This window comes from Hypanus sabinus, chromosome 6 (genome assembly GCF_030144855.1).
Source record: "Hypanus sabinus isolate sHypSab1 chromosome 6, sHypSab1.hap1, whole genome shotgun sequence".
NCBI classification, from domain to species: Eukaryota; Metazoa; Chordata; class Chondrichthyes; order Myliobatiformes; family Dasyatidae; genus Hypanus; species Hypanus sabinus.
The window spans coordinates 15,222,462-15,247,607 of NC_082711.1; the positions used below are offsets into that span (position 1 = coordinate 15,222,462).

General features: G+C 40.2%; 1 protein-coding gene across 1 annotated transcript in view; it reads right to left on the bottom strand.

The window, feature by feature from the left end:
* ccdc13 (coiled-coil domain containing 13) overlaps nucleotides 1-25,146 on the bottom strand; it is an 81,263-nt gene that overhangs the window by 25,657 nt on the left and 30,460 nt on the right. The window contains exons 4-10 of the mRNA XM_059971756.1: nucleotides 24,510-24,608; nucleotides 23,042-23,158; nucleotides 22,398-22,502; nucleotides 19,385-19,555; nucleotides 15,955-16,131; nucleotides 12,259-12,456; nucleotides 8,979-9,133 (exon numbers count right to left, since the gene is read on the bottom strand). Of these exons, the coding sequence (XP_059827739.1) occupies nucleotides 8,979-9,133; nucleotides 12,259-12,456; nucleotides 15,955-16,131; nucleotides 19,385-19,555; nucleotides 22,398-22,502; nucleotides 23,042-23,158; nucleotides 24,510-24,608 (1,022 nt within the window). The remainder of the gene's footprint in view (nucleotides 1-8,978; nucleotides 9,134-12,258; nucleotides 12,457-15,954; nucleotides 16,132-19,384; nucleotides 19,556-22,397; nucleotides 22,503-23,041; nucleotides 23,159-24,509; nucleotides 24,609-25,146) is intronic.

Consider the following 25,146-nt stretch of genomic DNA (forward strand, 5'->3'; position numbering starts at 1 on the left):
CAACCTGTCTTTGATATTCAATTGCATTACCATTTCTGAGTCTTCCCACCATCAATCTTTCAGAAGATAACCATTGATTAGAAATTCAGATAAACTGGCCACATAAATTCTGTGGTTACAAGAGTAGTTCAGAGGCTTAGTAACGTGCAGTAATGATCCTGATCAAAGAGTGGAGAAACTGGAACTCACTGCTATAGGTAATAGTTACAGCAAAGCATTTAGATGCATTTAAGCAGAGGTTGAACAAGAACATCAGAAAGATGAGGATTGAGGAGTATACTGGTAGATTTCAGTGAGGTAAGATGAAAGGAACTAAAAGGGAGCAGAGACATCATGGCCATAAACATTCAGTGGCTGCTTTATTAGGTACACAAGTACATCTGCTCATTAGTTCAACTATCTAATCAGCCAATCATGTTATAGAAACTTAAAGCATAAAAACATGCAGACATGGTCAAGAGGTTCAGTTGTTGTTCAAACCAAACATCAGAATGGGGAAGAAATGTGATTTGAGTGACTGACTGTGGATGTTTGTTGGTGCCAGGTGGGGTGGCTTGAGTATCTCAGAAAAAGCTCCTTGGATTTTCATGCACACAGTCCAGAGTTTACAGAGAATCGTGCGATAAACAAACAAAAAAAGAATCCAGTGAGCAGAAGTTCTGTAGCCATAAACACCTTGTTAATGTTGAATCTCTATAAGGCACTCATGAGACCACACTTGGAGTACTGTGTGCGGTTTTGGGCTCCTTATTTTAGAAAAGATATACTGACATTGGAGAAGGTTCAGAGAAGATTCATGAGAATGATACCAGGAGTGAAACGGTTACTGTATGAGGAATGTCTGGCAGCTCTTGGGCTGTATTCCCTGGAGTTCAGGAGAATGAGGCGGGATCTCATAGAAACATTCCAAATGTTAAAAGGCCTGAACAGATTAGATATGGCAAAGTTATTTCCCATGATAGTGGAGTCTAGGACAAAAGGGCATGACTTCAGGATTGAAGAACATCCATTTAGAACAGAGATGCAGAGAAATTACTTTAGTCAGAGGGTGGTAAATCTGTGGAATTTGTTGCCACAAGCAGCTGTGGAGGCCAAGTCATTGGGTGTATTTAAGGCAGAGATAGATAGGTTCTCAATTAGCCAGGGTATCAAAGGTATGGGGAGAAGGCAGGGGTGTGGGGATGACTGGGAGAATTGGATCAGACCATGATTGAATGACAGAGCAGACTCGAAGGGCCAAATGGCCTACTTCTGCTCCTATATCTTATGGTCTTAATGAGAGAGGCCAGAGGAGAATGGCCAGACTGGTTCAAGCCTACACAAAAACGACAGCAACTTAAATAACCACATGTTACAACAGATGAGCACCTCCAAACGCACATGTCAAACTTGAAGTAGATTGGTTTCAGCAGCAGGATGCAGGAACATACAGGAGATACCTAATAAGGTGGCCACTGAGTGTATACTAGATGGTTCTACAAGAAAATTTTGTTAATTGCTGGGTTTTCAGTTTTGTTAATATTTAGGCTTCAGCTTAACTTTACTCTGATTCAGATGTGTTAATTTTGCTACAATCAAGACAAGTCAAGTCACATCACTTTTATTGTCATTTCGACCATAACTGCTGGTACAGTACATAGTAAAAATGCCTCACTTAATGCAGATAAAACAAGTGGAAACACGAATTTCACTACAGATGTCAATAAATATTGCTCCTATAATAGCCAACATGTGCTCTTAGTAGGTTAGGACTGGCCTCCTTACTTTTTTTCACATTTATTACTAGTACATGATGTGAAAAATGTTTTCAGTACATCACAGATACATAAAAATATTATAAACTATGAGCGGAAGAAGTTGCTTCTGAATTATTGAGTTTGGGTCTCAAGGCTCCTGTACCTCCTCCCTGAAGGTAATAACAACTGCATTCTTTCTCCTTTCCAATTGATGTTTTTTTCTGCTGTGAGACATATGATATATGTGTGCCGATGATACTAAGGTAGGAGGTGTTGTGGATAATGAGGTGGATTTTCAAAGCTTGCAGGGAGATTTATGCCAGTTAGAAGAATGGGCTGAACGTTGGCAGATGGAGTTTAATGCTGAGAAATGTGAGGTTCTACATTTTGGCAGGAATAATCCAAATAGAACATACAGAGTAAATGGTAGGGCATTGAGGAATGCAGAGGAACAGAGAGATCTAGGAATAACTGTGCATAGTTCCCTGAAAGTGGAGTCTCATGTAGATAGGATGGTGAAGAGGGCTTTTGGAATGCTGGCCTTTATAAATCAAAGCATTGAGTACAGAAGTTGGGATGTAATGCTAAAGTTGTACAAGGCATTGGTAAGGCCAAATTTGGAATATTGTGTGCAGTTCTGGTCACCGAGTTATAGGAAAGATATCAATAAATTAGAGAGAGTGCAGAGACGATTTATTAGGATGTTACCTGGGTTTCAGCAATTAAGTTACAGAGAAAGGTTGAACAAGTTAGGTCTCTATTCATTGGAGCGTAGAAGGTTGAGGGGGGATTTGATCGAGGTATTTAAAATTTTGAGAGGGATAGATAGAGTTGACGTGAACAGGCTGTTTCCATTGAGAGTAGGGGAGATTCAAATGAGAGGACATGATTTGAGAGTTAGGGGGCAGAAGTTTAAGGGAAACACGAGGGGGTATTTCTTTACTCAAAGAGTGATAGCTGTGTGGAATGAGCTTCCTGTAGAAGTAGTAGAGGCCAGTTCAGTTGTGTCATTTAAGGTAAAATTGGATAGGTATATGGACAGGAAAGGAGTGGAGGGTTATGGGCTGAGTGCGGGTAGGTGGGACTAGGTGAGATTAAGGGTTCAGCACGGACTAGGAGGGCCAAGATGGCCTGTTTCCGTGCTGTGATTGTTATATGGTTATATGGTTATATGAGCTGGCCACCTAGAAAAAAGTGGTTGTTGAATTTAAAAATCAGCCAAGGCTACTATTTCAGCCTCAGCTTCTGAATCAAATGCCACTCCATTTTGCCTGACAAGCTCTTCAGGACAGATTCAGCTGGAAGCCACTCAGACAGATGATAGTGGTCTGTTATTTAAGCTGATTGACCTAGGCACTCACCTGGAAGCACTCTAGTTAGTCTCTACCATTTGATGATAGTGATGATGTTACCCACAAAATAAACACAGGTCAACTCCTTGAGCATACACATAATGGCCACTTCATTACATACCTCCTGAACCTAATAAAGTGGACACTGAGTGTATGTTCATGGTCGTCAGCTGCTGTAGCCCATCTACTTCAAGGTTCGACGTGTTGTGCATTCAGAGATGCTCTCCCGCACACCACTGTCATAACACATGTTTATTTGAGCTACTATTGCCTTCCTGTCAGCTTGAACCAGTCTGGCCATTCTCCTCTGACCTCTCTCATTAACAAGGCATTTTAACCCACAGAACTACCACTCACTGAATGTTTTTTTTTTGTTTTCGCACCATGTTGCACCATCTTTATACATTGATTACTCCTTCATGATTGGCTGATTAGATATTTGCACGAATGAGCAACTGTACAGGTGTACCTAATAAAAAGGCCACTGAGTGTATGTTTAAAACTAGGGTGTACCAGGATCTGGAGTATGGGGTTGCATTCAACTGTAGACTACACCAAGCTCCCAGCATTAGGCAGGCAATGTAACATAGGAAGGGAAAGTGAGAGAAACAGTCACACTGATTTACTGTTAAACCACAAGATATAGGAGTGGAGTTAAGCCATTCAACCAACCGAGTCTTCTCCTCTATTAACTGAAATTTTAAATCCTCTCCATTGTCTTCCCTTCTCACCATAACCAATCTTACCAATCAAGAACCTACAGACTGTGCAAAAGTCTTAGGCACATATATAGCTTAGGTTGCTTAAGACTTTTGCACAGTACTGTAGTAATTATATGTACTGCTGCTGCAGAAAAATACAAATTTCATGACATACAGTATGTGACGATAAACCTGATTCTGATATGGGTCTCTATTGTGGACTGGGAGTGGGAAAGGGGCAGGAAGAGGGGAAATCATGATTGGGGAATGGAGAGGGGAGGAAGTGGGAAGCACCAGAGAGACATTTTGTAATGATCCATAAACCAATTGTTTGGAATCAAATGACCTTGCCTGGTGTCTCAGGGTTGGGTGTGTCAGCACCCATGCATCCCCCCACCCCGGCACTCCTTCTCTGCCATCTGTCTCAGACCCGTCCTGTACCGCTCCACCCTTGCCATTCCCAACATCCTTTGGTTCTTTCAGATTTACAAACTTTCTTCCCGCTTCATGTTGACAAATACAGTACTGTAAAAAGTGTCCTTTATATAACTAGGGTACTTAAGTATGTGCCTAAGAATTTTGCACAGTACTGTAGGTAATAAATAAATCTTTATCTTTAAGCTATCACTTCCTACTTTAAATACACCAATGATTTGGCCTCCACAGCCCTAAGTGGCAATGAATTCTAAATTCACTATCCGCTGGCTAAAGAATTTCCTCCCCATCTCAGTTTCAAAGAGCTACTCCTTAATTCTGAGGCTGTATCTTTGTATCCTAGACTCTCCAACTGATGAGAACACCCTCTTTATCCAGGCCTTTCAGTATCCCATAGGTTTCAATGAGATCTTCTGAACTCCATTGAGTACAAGCCAAGAGGTACTAAAAATGCTCCTCATGTGTTAAACCTTTCATTACTGGGGATCATTCATGTGACCATCTCCAGGGCCAGCACACCCATCCTCAGATATGGACCCCAAAATTAATTGTAATATTCTGGCCAGTGCTATCATGTTTGCTGTTGTGTGCTGGGGCAGCAGGCTGAGGGTAGCAGACACCAACAGAATCAACAAACTCATTCGTAAGGCCAGTGATGTTGTTGGGGTAGAACTGGACTCTCTGACGGTGGTGTCTGAAAAGAGGATGCTGTCCAAGTTGCATGCCATCTTGGACAATGTCTCCCATCCACTCCATAATGTACTTGTTAGGCACAGGAGTACATTCAGCCAGAGATTCATTCCACCGAGATGTAACACTGAGTGTCATAGGAAGTCATTACTGCCTGTGGCCATCAAACTTTACAACTCCTCCCTCGGAGTGTCAGACACCCTGAGCTAATAGGCTGGTCCTGGACTTATTTCCACTTGGCATGATTAACTTATTATTATTTAATTATTTATGGTTTTATATTGCTATATTTCTTCACTATTCTTGGTTGGTGTGGCTGTAATGAAACCCAATTTCCCTCGGGATCAATAAAGTATGTCCGTCTGTCAATGTATGCCTCATCAAAACATCCATGCTTTTATAGCTAATCCTCTTGAAATGAATGCTAACATTACATTTGTTGCCCTTACTACCAACTCAACCTGCTGTTAACCTTTAATTTAATCCTAATCCAAGACTCCCAAATCCCTTTGCACCTCTGGCATCTGAATTACCTCCTCATTTAAACAAAGTAAGTTCAAATTTATTGTCATCCAACCAAATGAAATAACATTCCTCTGGACCAAGGTGCACCCACACAACATACAACACATAAACCCAAATATTACCATAAATTGGTTAACAAAATTTAATTCAAAATGCATGCAACACAGGGAAACAGCAAACAGTACAGAATACAATAAACAGTGTGCTGACCTTGTGATGAGACCTCGGTGGTAGCAGGGTATTCAGTAGCCAAAAAAAAAATCATCAGTGTCTTTTTGGTCATAAAAAAGATGAACAGGACAAGAAATTTCATCACTGGTTGGAGCTGGAGTTACTGCTACGTCCATGCATACTGCCATTTTATGATGAAAAAGGTAAGACCACATGAATGGGAGTACAGTATATGACAGACCACCCAGAGGCCTGTGAGATTTAGAGGAGAAAATTTGTGGGGACATCACAGACTGTTGCAAGAAACATAAGATTGTGATAGTCGGTGATTTCAATTTTCCACATATTGGCTGCGACTCCCATTCTGTAAAAGGGCTGGATGTGAAAGAGTTTGTCAAATGTGTTCAGGAATGTTTCCTTAATCAGTATGTAGAACTAAAGAGAGTGTGATACTCCACCTCCTATTAAGGAATGAGATATGACAAGTGACTGAAGTTTGTATAGTAGAACACTTTGCATCTAGTGATTGTAATGCCATTAGTTTCAAGGTAACTATGGAAAATGATAAATCTGGTCCTTGAGTTAAGATTCTAAACTGGAGGATGGGTTGTTTTCTGGCAAAGGTGTACTTGGTAAGTGGGAGGCCTTTAAAAGTGAAATTTTGAGAGTACAGAGTTTGTACTGAATAAAAGATAAGGATAACAGACTGACTGAACCTTGGTTTTTGAGAGATATTGAGACCCTGCAAGGCAGGTTTAGGCAGGTAGGAACAAATGAGGTACTTGATGCGTATAAGAAATGCAAGAGAACGCTTAAAGAAATCAGGAGACCTAAAAGAAGACATAAGGTTGCTCTAGCAGACAAGTGACAGAAAATCGCAAGGGCTTCTACAGATATATTAAGAGCAAAGGACAAAATTGGTCCTCTGGTAGATCAGAGTGGTAATCTATGCATGGAGTTGAAAGGGATGGGGGAGATCTTAAATGGATTTATTGCATCTGTATTTACTAGGCAGGTGGACACAGAGTCTGTAGATGCGAGGCAAAGCAGCAGCGAGGTCATGAACCTTATACAGATTACAGAGGAGGATGTGTTTGCTGTCTTGATGCAAATAAGGGTGGATAAATCTCCAGGGCTGACAATGTGTCCACTTGTATCCTGTAGGAGTCAAGTGCAGAAATTACAGGAGCTTTAGCAGAGATATCTAAAACATCCTTAGTGACGGGAGAGGATTGGAGGATAACTGATGTTCCACTCTTTAAGAAAAGCTCTAAGAATAAATTATTCACCAGGAAATTATACACCAGTGAGCTTGACATTAGTTGTGGGAAAGTTATTGGAAGGTATTCTAAGGGACCAGATATAGAAGTATTTGGATAGACGGGGACTGATTGGGACAAACATCATGGCTTTGTACATGGCAAGCAGTGTCTAACCAATCTTATAGAGTTTTTTGTGGAAATTTCCAGGAAAATTGATAAAGGAAAGGCAGTGAATGTTGCCTACTTGGACTTTAGCAAGGCATTTGACAAGGTCCTGCATGGGAGGTTGATTGAAAAGGTTCAGTCACTTGGCTTCAAGATGAGGTAGTAGACTGGATTAGTCACTGGCTTCGCAGAAAAAGCCAGAGAGTGATTGTAGATGGTTGCCCCTCTGACTGGAGGACTGTGATCAGTGGTGTGCTGCAGGGATCAGTGCTGGGTCCATGGTTGTTTGTCATCTACATCAATGATCTGGATGATAATGTGCTAAACTGAATTGGCAAATTTGCAGATGACACCAGGATTGGGGGTGTACAGCACAGCAAGGAAAACAATTAAAGCTTGCAGTGGGATCTGAACTAGCTGGAAAAACAAGCAGAAAAATGGCAAATGGAATTTAATGCAGGTAAGTATGAGGTGTTGCTCTTTGGTAAGACCACTCAGGGTAGGTCTTACACGGTGAGTGATAGAGCACTCTTTGTGTAGCAGAACAGAGAGATCTGGGAATACAGGTCCATAATTCCTTGAAAATGGTGTCACAGGTAGATAGGGTAATAAAGAAAGCTTTTGCCACATTGGCCTTCACAAATCAATGTATTAATTACAGGATGTTATGTTGAAATTGTACCAGATGTTACTGAGGCCTAATTTGGAGTATTGTGTCCAGCTTTGATCACCTACTTACAGGAAAGATGTAAATAAGATTGAAAAATTGCAGAAAAAATTGATAAGGGTGTTGCCAGGAATTATAGGGAAAGGTTGAATAGGTTAGGACTTTATTCCCTAGAACATAGAAGACTGAGGAGAGATTTGATAGAGGTAAACAAAATTGAGGGGTATAGATAGGGTAAATGCAAGCAAGCTTTTTCCATTGAGGTTGGGTGAGACTAAAAGTAGAGGTAATGGGTTAAGGATGAAAGATGAAATGTTTAAGGGGAACATGAAGGGAAACTTCTTCACTCAGAGAGTGGTGAGAGTGTGGAACAAGCTTCCAGTGCAAGTGCAGGATGTAATTTCAATTTCAACATTTAAGTGAAATTTGGATTGGTACATGGATGGGAGGAATGTGCAGGGCTGTGGTCTGGGTGCAGGTGGAAGGGACCAGGAAGATTAATAGTTCAGCACAGACTAGATGGGCTGAAGGGTTTACTTCTGTGCTGTAATGTTCTGTGGCTCTAGTTAGAAAACAGTCCATATCTTTATTCTTAAAAGAAATTGCCTCACTTTATTATAAACCCCTGCTTTACTCCTACACCAATACAGAACATAAATTTCAATTGGTGGAGGATAAATTTTCAAATTTCACAAGGAGAAAGGGAAAAATGGGGCTCACAGAGTGTATAGAAAAACAATTGTAGAAACATCATAAAAAAAGATCGAAAGTTACAAGAGTAACAATGTGTTACCAACACAGCAGCAAGCAGTGAATCAGAGAAAAAATAAAAAGCTTAAAGATACAAAATACGTGCAAATCCAAAAAACAAGTACAATATGGTAAATGTTCTAAATGACCACTCCTCCATGTATTTATTGGGGAGGCATGAGCATTCAGAACTCTCTTGAAAAGCAATCATTGGCCTATTATATGGTGGGGCTTTAAGAAGAACTCAACATCTGCAAACCAGGGAATTGATTATGGACTTCAGGAAGGGAAAAGCAGGACGACACACACCAGTCCCCATTGAGAGGTCAGCGGTGGAAACTGTGAGCAGCTTCAGGTTCACTGGGTCATTATTTTGGAGGATCTAACCTGGGTCAAAACATTCTAAAAGTTCACAATATGGAAATTGGCGGAGGTTCCTATATTTTGTGTAATCTACCAAATTTTGCACAGTCTGAACTTGGTGAGGAGGGGGCTGTTTTTTCAATGCAAATTCATTGTCTTACCAAGCAGAAAATGGTCTTCCTGTGAGCTCAGCATTGGCTGTCGGAGAATCCGGAATTGCCTGTGCATTGTTCAGGTCCTGTGGTGCTGAGGAAGGATGGCATTGTGTGGGAGTTACTGCTGTCTGATCAGCTGACACTTTCATCTCCTGCTGTTGCTGTGTAATAATTTAATCTGATTATGAGCATCATGTGACAACAAGCAAGACACATAAACCATCATCTCAAAAGGTTAATCTAAACTATCCCTGCTACATAACCATCCATTTTTCTTTCATCCATGCTTTTATCTACGAGTTTCTTAAATAACCCTACCACCACTCTTGCCACACTATTCCACACATCCACCTTTCTCTGTGTAAAGAACTTAACTCTGACGTCTCCTCTGTACTTTCCGCCAATCACCTTAAAATAATGCCCCCTTATGTTAGCAATTTCCTCCTTGGGGAAAAAAGTCTCTAGCTATCCACTTACGTCTCTTATCATCTTGTACACTGCTATCACCACCTCTCATTCTGAACAAGCTATTTGCCTGAGATGAACATGCTATGGACTGATTAGTTCATCTACCACTCCAGACAAGGTTGAAACCACCAGAATGGTCAAACCTTTTGAGCTACTCTTGACTGGATAGTGAGCTATATTTGATTGCTTGAATATTTGAGAATATGTAGTTGCATAATTGACAACTAGAAGAGACTATTATTAGAGATAATGTACGAGACATCACCAGGGCAGAGGCTATGGACCTAATACAGTTAAACAGGGTTAATGTAAATAGGTACCACAGGTGGCAAGGACATGGACCAAATGGTTTGTTTCTACGACTCTATAACTCTATGCTGGTGAAAAGCTATCAAGTGCCTTGGAGTTGATGGACTGCATCCCATGGCTTTAAAATCACTTAGATTCTGGAGAGGGCATACAGAACTGGAAAATCACAAATGTAATAACACAATTCAAGAATGGAAAGAGAGAAGCACCAAATTATAAGATAGTTAGGTGAATAATTTTCACAGGGAAAATAATGGAATCTATTACTGAGGAGCTAATACAAATATATTTTGAAAATCAAGTATTTTGTATGAAAGTGAAGTTGGGTTTGACAAACTCACTGGAGTTAATTGGGAATGTGCAAAACAAGGTGAATAAAGGACATGTAAAGATGTACTGTATCTAGACTTCCAGAAAGCATTCAATACACAATTGGAAAGATGACTTTGACTGTCTGGGATATGAATTATACAAGTAGGGAAGTCCAGCATCTTTACTGAATGTACAGTTTGATTTGGCCCACTGGGTCCATGTTGGCTCCAAACAGAGCAATCCCATCCTGTCTCTCCTCCTACTTCCCTGTATCCTTGCAAATCATTCTTTTCTACTTGCCCATGCACACCAAACCCCCACATCCCCCCACTCTGACCTACACTAACTGATCAACATGACTTTGGGATGCCGGAAGAAAGCAGGACGTCCAAGGGATACTCATTCAGTCATGGAGAGATTGTGCACACTAGAGTCAGCGTCAGGACTGAATACAGATTCCAGGAGCTGTGAGGCTGCAGCACTGACCGCTGCATCACCACAATACCCTGAACTGCAAGGATATACTTGTATTGGAGAAAATACACCAGATTGATTTCAGGAATGAAGGGGTAAACATTGAAGAGGAAGTTGCGCAGATTGGGCCATTAGTCATTGGAGTTTAGAAGAATAAAAGACAATCTTAAGAAACACATAACACTTCTGACAGAGAAGATGCTGAGGTAGATAGTTCCCCAAATGGGGTATCTAGAACTAGACTACACAGTATCAAAATATAGCTTTATCCATTTAAGATGGCGATAATGAGAGTTTTTTTCTCTGGAAGGGTTATGTTGCTTGGGAACTGACAATGCTATGGAAGTGGAGTCACAAATCATTGAATATACTCAAGGCAGACTGAGATATCTGAACCAGGAGGGAATGTCAGGTATGGGAAGAGAGCAGGAAAGTGGTGCTAAAGCCAAGACTGGAGCAGCCATGATCTTATAAGATGATTGGAGTAGTCTTCAAAAGCCAATTAGTTTACTCCTGCTCCACTTTTTGATGGGCAAACAATGGGCACATCCTATTCAACCTGTAACCAACAATAAGAGTGATGCATCTTTGGAATCCCATCCACCAATACTTGTCTCTGTCCGTGGTTTCCTCACACAATATTTCTCTGATCGACAGCAGGTCTCAGAAGTAAGGTATACATAGTGGAAAGCACAACTACAAAGATATGGTGATAGGTTTGAATGAGAAAAGGTAGGGAGATACTTGTATGAAGCGACACTTCTGACAGACAGCTTGGGTCTGTTTCTGCTATGGATTCTTTTCTTGAGCTCAACATAACCCAACAGAATTTTATGCGATGGAGGCACATTTGATATGCATGCTGGGTTTTGATGAGCTTCAGGTCATAAATAGGGAACCATTTTCAGAATGAGATGTCCCAGCTGAACTGATAAATGATAAAACAGTCTCAGCTCTCTATAGCTCATTGGGCTGCTACAAGGCTTGTTCCATAAACTGGAAGGAATGAGAAGTTGGAGAAGTTGCATATAATCTGAAGTTTACCAAAACTTTGTCTTGTCTCCTGCCCTCCATTGGTCATCATCTAGCCCCTGACTTTGCTACTTGCTTGAAGCAACCCAGTGAAGAGTTAATGTAGGTTTGATAATGGAACCTAATACATGTTTTATTATCAAGTGGCAGTGTAACAGTTAGTACAATCACTTTACAGCACCAGTGATCAACAATTGAGGTTCGATTCCTTCCGCTGTCTGCAAGGGGTTTGTATGTTCTCCCCATGACTGTGTGGATTTCTTTCATGAGTTGTGGTTTCCTCCCATATTCCAAAGACGATTAGGGTTAGGGTTATTGAGTTGTGGGGATGCTATGTTGGCACCGGAGGCGTGGCAACACTTGTGGGCTGCCAGCACAATCCTCACTGATTGGATTTGACACAAATGATGCATTTCACTGTATGTTTCGATGTACATGTGCTAATCTTTTAAATCTTCACCTTTAGGAATCTGGACATTAAACGTTTCTTTTACCTAAATCTCTTCACATACTCATACCTACCTGTTCTAATCAGACACTAAACGTAATCTATGGAAGACTATAATGGAAGATTATGTTCTGCTATGCTGGAAGACTACAATCTTATTTCAGATCACTGAAGGGTTGTATACAGGATTTTGAAGCATAGTGATATATCAAGTCTTGGGATGAGTAAGAATGTTTTGGATACCTTTAGTATTAGCTGTCTGATCTCTTCCTCAAGGTCCTTCACCTTGGCTTCCCGCTCACTAACCATCTGTTTCAGCTCTCCAACCAGCAAGTCTTGCTTCTGGACTTCACTGTTCAGTGGCTGGCTCACGTTTTGCTTGCTCATTGATTGCTGTTCACTCACATGAGCAAGAATTTCCTGCATTTGCTTCTGCTGTTTCTGTAAGAAATGTGATACAAGAGCAAGTCTGAATGCCTACTAGTAAACACATAATTCTTCGCATTGATTGTTTGAGGAGCTAGTTTTAACCCCACTCTTGCCATTGAGTACAATACACATGGAGAAGAGAATATCAAACCTTGTCCTAGCACCCACCATTTATATTTATGTCTGTGGGTGAGAGGTTGTCACCTGTTCTGAAGTAGCAGAGTTCTAACCTAAAAGGAAGTGTATAATGGTGATAGAGTTGGGAAATCAACAGAAATTTACTGCACACTTAACTTTCATCCTCATAATTTCAGCATCATTGTAAAGACCACCATTGTTAATTTATATAGTAGGCAATCTGCCTACCTACTGTATATCCCAGTATAGCAAAGAAATGAATTATGTTCATCTGTTTTGATGGGCTAGGTTAAGCTGCAGATGAACAGCAGTAGTTGTGTAGTAGAATTTTCACAAGCCATAGGCCTGGCTTAGATTCATTCCTCAATAATGCATAGCTTTGTTTTGTATGGAGAATAAACTGAACTGAATGGCCAGCTGCTCACTTGATGTGACAGTAACCAGGATGCAAAGGTTAACAAGACACTCCCACTCCTTCGACAAGGTAGCCAACATAACCATGTATCCCTCTTACTCTGGACATTCTCCCTTCTGCACTACCCCATCAGGCAGAAGATACAAAAGCTTAACAGCATTAAATACCAGACTCAAGGACAGCCTCAAGTTCAAATTTGTAGGGCCCTTAGCAATGATCCATCCCACAATCTCTTTGAACGCCTTCCATCAGGCAGGAAGTACCACAGCATTACATTAGCTCAATGTTCCCCAGTACCAAGGTACACAACACAGTACATATAACTCACACGCATCACATGAAGTAACATTACCACAAGTAAATTAACAAATAATAAAACATATTCCAAAAGACTGATATTTAGAATTAAGTCCATTTATAGCACAAATTAAAATGTAAACAATATATTGCTATTGGCACTTCATATGTGATGAGACCTGGATGGTAGCAGGGAGTTCAGAGGTCCCACAGCTTGGGAGAAGAAGCTGTTTTCCTTTTCCTATTAATAATTATTCTGATTATTATGATCAAATACCTTTTAATATTGCTAAAAATTATTCTACCTATCTTGGTATTAAAATTACTAAAAATTTTAAAGATTTATATAAGTATAATTTTCTTCCTATAATTGAATATACACAACAAATGCTTTTCAAAAGGTCGCCTATGATGATGTCATTAATTGGTCAAATAATCTCTATAAAAATGGCAATTTTACTGAAATTTCTATATATGTTTCAAGCTGTTCCATCCTTTGTCCCGAAAATATTCTTTGATAGAATAGGTTCTATGATTCTGTCATATATCTGGAAGAATAATAGTTCTAGATTGAGTAAACCTTTACTGCAAAAATTAAAAAAAGATGGATGATTGGCATTACCAAACTTTAGATTTTATTATTGGGCAATTAATATTTGTTATATCACTTTTTGGATTTACGATATAGATAATCAGGACTGTCCTTCATGGTTGGGCTTGGAGGAGAGCTCGGTGAGGGGGCTTTCTTTAGCTTCCTTACTGGGAGCTCCTCCTCCTTTTTTGTTTTCTAGGATGGGCAGACAAGATCTTAGCCCCATTTTTAGACATACATTTAGAATTTGGTTTGAGTTTCGCGGATTTTTTGACTTAAATAACTTTGTTCTCTCTAGTAATATCCATCTTAACTATTTTTTTTCAACCATCAATTCTGGATAAGGCCTTTTTAACATGGAAAACTAAGAGAATAAAAACTTTAAATAATTTGTTTTTAGAAAATTGTTTAATGTCTTTTTTGCAGCTAGTGGATAAACACGATATATCTAGCACTCAAATTTTTAGATATTTACAAGTTAGGAATTTTCCACACGATTTGTTACCAAATTATCCATTTGCTCATTTACCAAATATGATAGATGCTATTTTTCAGCTTATACCATTTTAAAAAGGATTGATAGTCATTATATATAAACAGCTCATGAATTTACGTATGATGTCTAATGATAAGGTTAAACATGCTTGGGAATTGAACCTTCAAGAGTCACTTTCAAATGATCAATGGAATAAAATTTACCATTTAGTTAACAATTCATCTATCTGCACCTGTCACTCCTTGATTCAGTTCAAGGTAGTGCACAGGGCACATATGTCAAAAGATAAACTAGTGCATATTTTTTCTAATATAAATCCCACCTGTGATAGATGTAACACTGAGGTGGCAACCTTAATTCATATGTTTTGGTGGGGTTTTTTTCTTCTCAGTAATAGAAATTTTGAGTCTTTTTTTATGAATTGTAAAGAGGAGTTGTGGTTCCTTTTTATATTAGCTCAATATTATACTATACATGATTTTGACAGTGTATATTCCTTTCTTTCTGTGTACTTTTATTTAAATATGTATTTGATATAACTTCTCTGATTTGTATATATCCTTATTTTTTAAATCAATTAAAAAAGATTGAAATGGAAGCTGTTTCCCATCATAACATCCCTTGTCCTAATGCTACAGTATGTTCTGTCTGATGGAAGGGGGTCAAGGAGATTATAGGAGGGATCATTGCTAACGGCTCTACATTCGCAGTGCTCCTGATAAATATCTTAGCTGAGTGGAGGAGACACACCAATGATCCTCTCAGCAGCCCTTGCAATTCTTTCTAGGGTCTTGTGGTCAAATGCCTTGCAATTCCTGTACCAGATGAGATGCAACTGGTCTGGACACTCTCAATGGTGGTCCTGTAAAAAATGGTTAGAATGGGTGGGGGGGGGGTGGAGAGCCTCGCTTGCCTCATTCTCTTCAGGAAGTGAAGATATTCTTGTGCTTTTTTGACTAAAGAGTTGGTGTTCAGGCACCGGGTGAGACAGTCTGTAATGTACACTCCCAGGAACTTGGTGCTCCTAACTTTTTCCATGGAGGAACCATTTATCCCAGTGTTAGCTGACTCTTGAATGCACCTCTCATACACGAAGGGTGAACTCTTGATCTCCAGTCAACCTTACCATGACCCTTACACTCTATTTATCAGCCTGCACTGCACTTTGTCTGTAACTGCAATTTTCCCCAACCTTCTTATTCTGGCATCTTCCCCTCCCCCTTCTTTTCTAGTCCTGATGAAGGGTCTCGGCCAAAAACTTCAACTGTTTATTCATTTCCAAAGATGCTGCCTGATCTGCTGAGTTCCTCCAGCATTTTGTGTGTGTTGCACTCTATTCTGTTTTCTTTTTACTATCTCAGTGCAATTGTGTAGGGCATGATCTGTCTAGATGGCACACAAATCAGTCTAGTCAAACATCAATCAGTTTCTCTCTTGTCACGGATGTTGTTTGTCTTCCTGAGTATCTTAATTATTTTTATTTTGCACCAAACCAGACCAGCGTACATGAGACCTTTTTGAAACACACTTCCCCCATCTTTGTTTTCATCTTAAGTCGATATGATTTCTCACCAGCAATATGTCAACAAATTCATCATCGTGCTTCCCCTTTTTGAGAAGTGTTACCACTTGACTCTTTAAAGTTTTCAGCTCAGTGGACAGAACCTTGTTTCTTGCTTTGGATCCATCGAATTTACTCCTGAGATCCTCATGATCTTTCTTCAGCTTCTCATAGTCACTAGTCATTTTCTGAGCAAATACACAAGCAAGCACATATATAAAATAATGTAAATTCATATACAGGTCCTCCTTGGATAACAAACCTGACTTATGGACAACATGTTCTTACCAATGAGCATTTGGGAAACTGATGGGATGGACTTGCTGGCTGCTCTGGGACTGCAGGCTTATTCCATTGGGTGGTAATAGGGCATTTCCCTGTACCTTCTCTCCTCACCATCCCTCTCCCCTACCTCAAAACCCTATCCTCCCCACACAAACCCTCCCCACCACCACCTCCCTGAGCTGCAATACATGAGGCCGGGTTGAGCTGAGAACACCGAGCAGAGTTGTTCACTCGTTCATTGTTAGTGAGACCACTAGCAGCCATTCTTCCTGCAGCTGCTCTCTGCGGTTTCTGTGATAGTCTCTCACAAAACGTTTTTGTTCATCTACGGACCGAAACCTGTTGCAACCTGTAGACTTCCAGTAACAGGCTTTGCTACCAGCCAGTACTGAATTGACTTTATTTCTTACATCCTTCACATAAATGAGGAGTAAAAATCTTTATGTTATGGTCTCTGGTTAAATGCGCAATGTGCAAGCATATTAATTTATATTATATAGAACAGTCAATATAGCATAGAAATACAATTTTATCAGTGTGAACTAATCAGTCTGATGGCCTGGTGGAAGAAACTGTTCTGGAGCCTGTTGGTCCTGGCTTTTATGCTGCAGTACCATTTTCCAGATGGTAGCAGTTGGAATAGATTATGGTTGGGGTGACTTGGGTCCCCAATGATCCTTCTGGCCCTTTTTTCAAACCTGTCTTTGCAAATGTCCTGGATCACGGGAGGTTCACAACTAACAGTAGTTCTGTTAGTGCTGATTGACATGGGTTTGATGCTACCCTTCAGAAATGATGGTTTTCCTATAAGGGTGTGCCAGTGTCTTGATATACTATTTACTTTTTACTGTCTCTTTCATGACCCCCTCCCCCTTATTTTATTCATCTACCATGGATGTCAAAAGCAAGGCCAGCATTCAATTCCCATCCCTGTCCTTGAAAGTGAAGAAAATCTGTTGGGGTGCTAATGGATGAGGAGTTCCAGAATTTAAACCCCATGATAGCAATACACAGTCACAATTACGCATGACTTAACGAACTATCTACCCCTTTCTTGAACCTCTTTTGTTCTTTATCTCTCTATCTAATTTCTCCCTTTTGTCTTGTCTTACTGTTGATAACACTGATCTCATCTTTTCCCTCTTTGTCTTTAGTTTGTCTTACGACTTTATCAGAGAGACAGTTCCTTCAGTTTGGATAACTGACAAAGCTAACAAAAGTTATTAAGTGTGAAAGTGTAGAACATCAAACAGCTCTGTGTATAGTACAAATACTCTTTGTCTCTCATTTGCAATATTTGATCAGTGGAGGGGCCTGTTGTCTGTGACTTGGATGAAAATGTAGATGGGTTGATATGTAAGTTTGTAAGTTTGTGGATGACACAAAAATTTCTGGATTTGTGGTTGACAGTGAAAGGTGAGACGTTTAAGGGGAACATGAGGGGGGACTTCCCACTCAGAGGGCAGCGAAAGTGCTAAATGAGCTGCCGGCACAAGTGGTAGATGCAGGTTCAATTTCAACATTTAAGAGAGATTTGAAAAGGTACATGGATGGGAGGGGTATGGAGGTCTACGATGTGCATGCAGGTCGATGGGACGGAGATTAATAGTTCAGCATGGACTAGATAGGCCAAGTGGCCTGTTTCTGGGCTATACTGTTTTATGACTCTAAGGAAGTTGTCTAAGGATGTAGATCAGTTGCAGGTATGGGGAGAAAGGAGAAATGACAGATGGAATTTAAACTGGGTGAATATGAGGTGTTACAGTTTGGGAGGTCAAATGCAAAGGGAAAGTAAATAGTAAATCGCAGGATTATTAGAAGCATTGACATACAGTAGGATGGTGGGGTCCAAGTCCATTGCTCCGTGGAAGAGGCAGAACAGAATGGATGGTAAAGAAAGTTTAATGGCATATTTACCTATATTAGTCAGGGCATTCAGTATGAGTCAGGAAGGCATGTTGCAGCCATACTAAGCTGCATTTGGAGTATTGTATGCCATTCAGATCACCCCTTTGTAGGAAGAATGTGGAGGCTTCGGAGAGGGCAAAGGAAAGAGGTTAATTAGGATGCTACCTGGACTGGAAAATATTAGCTATAAGGTGGGGTTGAATTCAGATTGTTTTCTCTGAAGCGTATGAGGGTGAGGAGAGATCTAACGGAAGTTTATACAATTACAAGGAATGGTAATTGCCTGGAATGGGGAAGAGGTAGAAGCAGATAAAATAGAGGCATTTAGACAAGCACATGCATAGTACTATAGAAATTTTGCACAATATTGCCGTTGTCAAAAAGAAAACAAATTTCATGGCATATGTGTGGCCATTTAATCATGGGCTGATCCAATTCTTCCAGTCATCCCAATACCCCTGCCTTCTCCCCATACCTTTTGATGCCCTGGCTAATCAAGAACTTATCTATCTCTGCCTTAACTGCACCCAATGACTTGGCCTCCATAGCAGCTTGTGGTAACAAATTCCACAGATTTACCATCATCTGACTAAAGTAATTTTTCTGCATCTCTGTTCTAAATGGATCCCCTTCAATCCTAAGTCATGCCCTCTTGTCCTAGACTCCCCTATCATGGGAAATAACCTTGCCATATCTAATCTGTTCAGGCCTTTTAACATTCAGAATGTTTTTATGGGACTCCCCCTCATTCTCCTGACCTCCAGGGAATACAGCCCCAGAGCTGCATGATGTTCCTCATATGGTAAACCTTTCATAAACCTGACTCTGATATGGGTCTCTACTGTGGACTGAGAGTAAGAATAGGGCATGCAGAGGGGAATCATGGTTGAGAAAAGGGGAAGGGAGAGGGGAGGAAGTGGGAAGCTCCAAAGAGACATACTGTAATGATCAATAAACCAGTTGTCTGGAATCAAATGACCTGACCTGGTGTCTCGGGGATAAGTGTGTCTGTACATGTGTGTGTCTAAGACTTTTGCCCAGTACTGTACATGCAGGGAATCGTGGCATATGGATTATGCACAGGAAGATGGGTTTAGTTTAATTTGGCATCATGGTTGGCGGAGATATTTCACACAGAAGTGTTAGACTGTTCTTTATTCTATGTTCTCTTCAGTCTTTCTCTGATACTAATGACTTAGCCACGTGAGAAATTTCCTGTCAACGATGTTGATATTCAGAAGTACTTACTTCTAAAGCCTCTTTTCTTTCTTTCTCCAATGCTCGAATGTACGCAATGTTTTTTTCCTGGTTTGAAGGACGCCGGAAGCCTGAGACACCAAGCATTTCCTCTTCAACACTGTGTTCAGACGATTGCTCCTTATGGGTATTTGACCCTATTTGACTTTCCAAATCTCTAATCTATTTAAAAAGAGTAACTATTAAACAGCTATGATGAGTTTAAGGTGGCACAGTAGTGCAACGCTTTACACCACTGGCTGTAAGGCAATGTTCCCTCTAATCTGAAATGATCAGTGTGCGCAAAAATCTTGTGCTGTGCAATTTTTTGCCCGGTGACAACATGTGTGCACTGAATAACTTCTTCAATAAAAACAGTATAAATAAGCCAGTTCTAAATTCTACAGACAAATCATTGCAAACTCTATGTTGCCAACACCGTCTGCATCTGAAACTGGAAAAGGAAATGTGATTGTGTACAACTGTGAGATATACTTAAAATACCAACGGGGTAGAGGGTGACAGACTTTTGTGCGCAGTTTAAATTCCTTTGTGCGCCAGCAACAAAAGATGTGTGTGCACGTACACGCTCACAGCTTAGAGGGAACATTGCTGTAGGGTTGGGGTTCAATTTCCACTGTAGCTTGTAAGGAGCTTATAAGTCCTTCTACATTCCAAAGATGTAAAGGTTAGGGCTAGCGAGTTGCAGGCATGCTACGTTGGCCCCAGAATCATGACGATAATTGTGGGCTACCCATCCTAATCTTTGCTGATTTGATTTTATATAAACGATGCATCTCACTGCATGTTTCGAAGTACAGGTCAAAAATAAAGCTAATCTTATTTTAAAAGTCTACGTCACCTTTACTTTTGAGGAAAAAAGCATGGTGCTCACATTACTAAACTAGCAATTAAGAGGTTTGGACTAAAGATCAAAAGAAATAAATTCTAGTCCCAGCAACTAGGGAAGCTGGAACAATTAATCTAACAGCCCAGCCCGACAAAATGCAAATGTGGTGAGAGACAGTCACTAAAGATGGAACTACGCAAATTCAGCATTCATGGTATGGTTAACAAGACTGACAGAGATATAAAGAAAGTTCATGAACACCTGATAAATACAAGCTTTCTATATAGCTCCTCCGAAGTCATTCTAACACAACACATTGGGAATGTGGAGGCAATAAAGATTAAATGCATTAGCACAGACAAGCAAGTGGAGGACATGAGCACTGTAAGATGATAAACCTAAAACGGACAAAACCAGAAAAGTCTATAGGGTTGAATAATATGAAAATTAGGTCTTTCTTTAAATCAGCAAATTGGTAGAATCTGGCAAAGGATGATATTTATTGTCCATTCTTGTGGCTGTCAGTGAGACAATGATGGGACATCATCCAAAAAGTAGTGTTGCAATATCTCAGTTTGCTATAATTGCCTCTAATTTGGAAATTAAAACTAAAGAATTAGTATGGCATACTTGCCTTCATTGATGGGGTGTTAAGTATAAAAACTGGGGCGTTATCTTACAGTAGTACAAAACTTTGATTGGAGTACTGTTTGCAGTTCTAGTTGCTACATTACAGGAAGGATGTGGAAACTTTGGAAAGGGTGTGAGAGAGATTTCTCAGGATGTTGCCAGGAGTTAATAGTGTCACTTATAAGGAGAGGCTGATGAGATTCTGGAGCCTCAGGCTATGTCTACACTGCACCAGATAAATCCGTAACCGAAGCTTTCTCTCTTCGTTTTTACCCTTCGTCCACACTATAACGGCGTTTTCGTCCCTCAAAACCGGAGATTTTCAGAAATGCTCTCCAGGGTGTGTAATTTTGAAAACGCTGCTTGGGCACATCAGTGTGGACGGGGTAACCGGAGAAATCTGAAAACGTTGTCATGATTCGCCAGAACAGATGGTGACGGCAGCACGCGATTTCATTGTTTTCTTGAACGCAACCTAACAATTTCAGAACAGATAGCAACGAGACTGAAGCCAGAAGAGTTAGAAATGTACTCACCAAATACTTTGACCCATAACTTACTGAATAAATAAGTATACTCACTTTGCCCTGTTTTCTGTCCTTGCTCGTATGAAGGTGGTTTACCTATTTATGCAAGAACTTCTCTGACAATAGATGTGTAACAGCCTAATGTAACATTGTATGGAAATACAAGATAACACTGATGCAGACATGTTTTATACATTTAACAAGGGGCTTTATTAATGTAACAGAGTTCGTCAGTTTTTCAATGTTCGTCGTCAGCCAGGTCATACTGTCTGTGAACTCCCTGTCGGTTGCCTCCGTACGCTCCAGTATTTGTTTTTTTTTTACTTTTAAGTCCTCCTGTGCGAGAGCCAACAGCTGTCCGTTTTTTAAGTTTTTCTAGTCTATAACTGAACAAACACGCACCGTCTTTCACAGCGAGACTCGACACCAAACACGTCGCTTGTTTTTGGTAGATGTGTCCTGCACATACGCAGTAGGAGGAAATAAGCTGAAATATCCACCTCTATGTAGACAGAAATATTTTTAAAAATGCGTAGTGCGGACGCCTATCGTTTTTACGCAAAACCAGCGTTTTCAAAATTATCCAGTCTCGTGTGGACATAGCTTCAGAAGTTTAGGGGCAACCTGAAACAGGTACATAAAATGGGTGCAAATGTCAGCTATTACAGGGCATAGCTTAAAGTGTAAGAGAGTAAAGTTTATAGGTGTGTTTTTGTTTTGTACAGAGAGTAATAGGAGGCTGGAATGCACTGCCTGGGAAAGTGGTGGAAACAGACATAGTAACAACATTTAAAAAGCATTTAGACAGATACATGAAAAGACAGGGAATAGAGTGTTGCAGACCATGTACCGACAGTCAGGATTAGTTTGGATTGGCACAAACACCATGGGTCAAAGGTCCAGTTCCTGTGCTCTATTGTTCCATGTTCTATATAATGAATCATAAAGTAAACCGTTAAATGCAAAACAGAACGGCATTAGCAAGAGAATAATCTGCACTGAATCCTGGACTCCCTACCTTTTTCTGCAAGGTGAGGATCTGCTGGGCACGGCCACGCCAAGAGCCCTTGTTATTCAGCAAATGTTGGATGTTCACTTCATCACCCACTTCATTAGCCAAAACCTGGAATAAGTGCCAAAATATCACCAGTTCTTAAAGTGATCATCAAATTATTTTAAATGTCTTACATCAAAGAAATTTCATTTAATACAAAACAGCAACATATTTCCTTACGTTGCCATGTTTTCTGAAAACTTTATGATAGTTACATTCTTGAACGCAACTTTGCAAAGCTCTCTATTAGCTACCAACTGTGACAAAGCAATGACCCGATCAACACTGTACTGACGTATTCCAAGATAATAGAGGTAACTTAAGTTTAAACACCAATTCCACCCCCAACAACCTGACAGGCAGACGAAGGGGTTATGTGTTATACCCACCTAATTTTACTCTTACTTGTGGACAGTGAATTAAGTGTGAATGCAATAGTCCAAGTCTACCATGAGGCAGGACATTAGATTAAACTTTCCTTCCCACCAACCCACTTTAAGTTCAGTTTTGCTGGTTCACTTGCGGGAAGAGGGTAAAAAGGTGCATCCAGATGTTATTGCAATAGATTTTAATTAAATTTTACTAGCTTTAGACTAGATAGTGAGTACCTTGTGTGCTATTTTTAACTCTTGTTTAACACTCAGTACTTGGTTCCGCAATTCAACTAGTTTCAGGTTGGCTGCTGAAAGTTTCTCCTGAAGAGTTTTCACATCAAGGCTGTCGGACTGTTGACAATAATGACAATAATTAAGAAACATTATTAAATATAAGAATATAAAATATCTTATTTTAAAAGACTATGTCATCTTTATTTTTGAGGAACAAAGTATGGTGCTCACATTACTGAACTAGCAATTAAGAGGTACCTACTTCCAAGCACATTAAATCTATGTCCCCTCATGTCAGCCATTTCAGCCCTGACTATCTACACAATCAATGCCTCTCATTTTTATACACCTCTATCAAGTCATCTCTCATCCTCCGTTGCTCCAAGGAGAAAAGGCCATTCACTCAACCTATTCTCATAAGACATGCTCTCCAATCCAAGCAACATCCTTGTAAATCTCCTCTGCACTTTATAGTAACCACATTCATCCTATAGAGAGGTGACCAGAACTGAACACAGTTCTCCAAGTGGGGTCTAACTAAGGTCTTCTATAGCTTTAATATTACTTCAAGGCTTTTGAACTCAGTCCCATGGTTGATGGCCATCATATCATACGCCTTCTTAACAACACTGCTCACCTGCACAACAGCTTTCAGTGTCCTATGGACACAGACCCCAAGATCCCTCTGATCCTCCACACTGCCAAGAGTCTTACCATTGATATTATATTCTGTCTTCAAATTTGACCTACCAAAATGAACCACTTCACACTTATCTGGGTTGAGCTCCATCTACCACTTCTCAGCCCAGTTCTGCATCCTATCGATATCCCACTGCAACCTCTGACAGCCCTCCACCCTATCCACAACAGAACGGACTATTCTGCACTGTATGTCAATAAAATAAAAAAAGATGCCATATAGGAAAAACTGAGGGAAACACCTTTATAATAGGATATTAACAAATAACTTAGCAAAAGCCCTCCAGAAATAAAAGAGGCATAATAAGAGAGAAAAACAGTGTGCTAGATAACTGAAGAGATAGTCATATGAAAGAAACAGAAACGTACTGTGTGCTGCTGCAATAAGCTCACTTTCATGATTTTCATATCTTTTGTATGTCTAAAGTTCTATGTAAATTTATTATCGAAGTACATATATATCACAATATCGTACCTTGAGTACCTTGAGACCTTGCAGTCACTCATAGTAGAACAAAGAAATACATTAGAATCAACAAAAAAAGACTGACCAACAACCAATTTGCTAAAGACAAATGGTGCAAATACAATCAATAATAAACAAACAAATAAACAGATGATACTGAGAACGTGAGATGTAGAGTCCCTGAAAGGGAGTGCATAGGTATGTATCCTATAATAATAACCTGAACTTCAACTTGAGAAAGCACGCAGGCAATGTTACAAATGGTAGAAAAGGAAGAGAAGTAAAGAGTCTCTTTCCACTGACCAGTGATTCATTCTGTACCCTGGGAGATGACTTTTTGTTGTTGTGTCCAGTCCCTTCATTGATGCCGAACATCTGGCTTCCTCTCAGAGCATCCTGAAGCTATAAAAACAAACATTATATTATGGAGGTATCAGAAGGATGAAGTTATCAACCTAAAGTGAACAGTAGGCCACAATGCTCCGTCCTTTGTTCATGTCATGTAATCATTCACCTATTGGCAACATCAGCAGCAGTTTACTTTGAGGATAGTGAGAATCTAGGACCAGAGGGCACGGCCTCTGAATGCAAGGATATCGCTAACAGATATGAGGAGGAATTTTTTTTAGCCAGCAGGTGGTGAAACTGTGGAATTCATTGCCATAGATGGCCATGGGGGCCAAGTCATTGGGTATATTTAAAGCTGAGGTTGATAGGTTCTTCACAAACAAGAGAACGCAGATTAGGAGACCGCTTTGCCGAGCACCATCCGCCAGAAAAAGCACGATATCCCATTTCAATTCTACTTTGCATTCACATTCCGACATGTCAGTCCAAGGCTTCCTTTACTGCCGTGATGAGGCCACACTCAGGTTGGAGGAGCAACACCTTATATTTGTTTGGGTAGCCTCCAACCTGAAAGCATCAGCATCGATTTCTT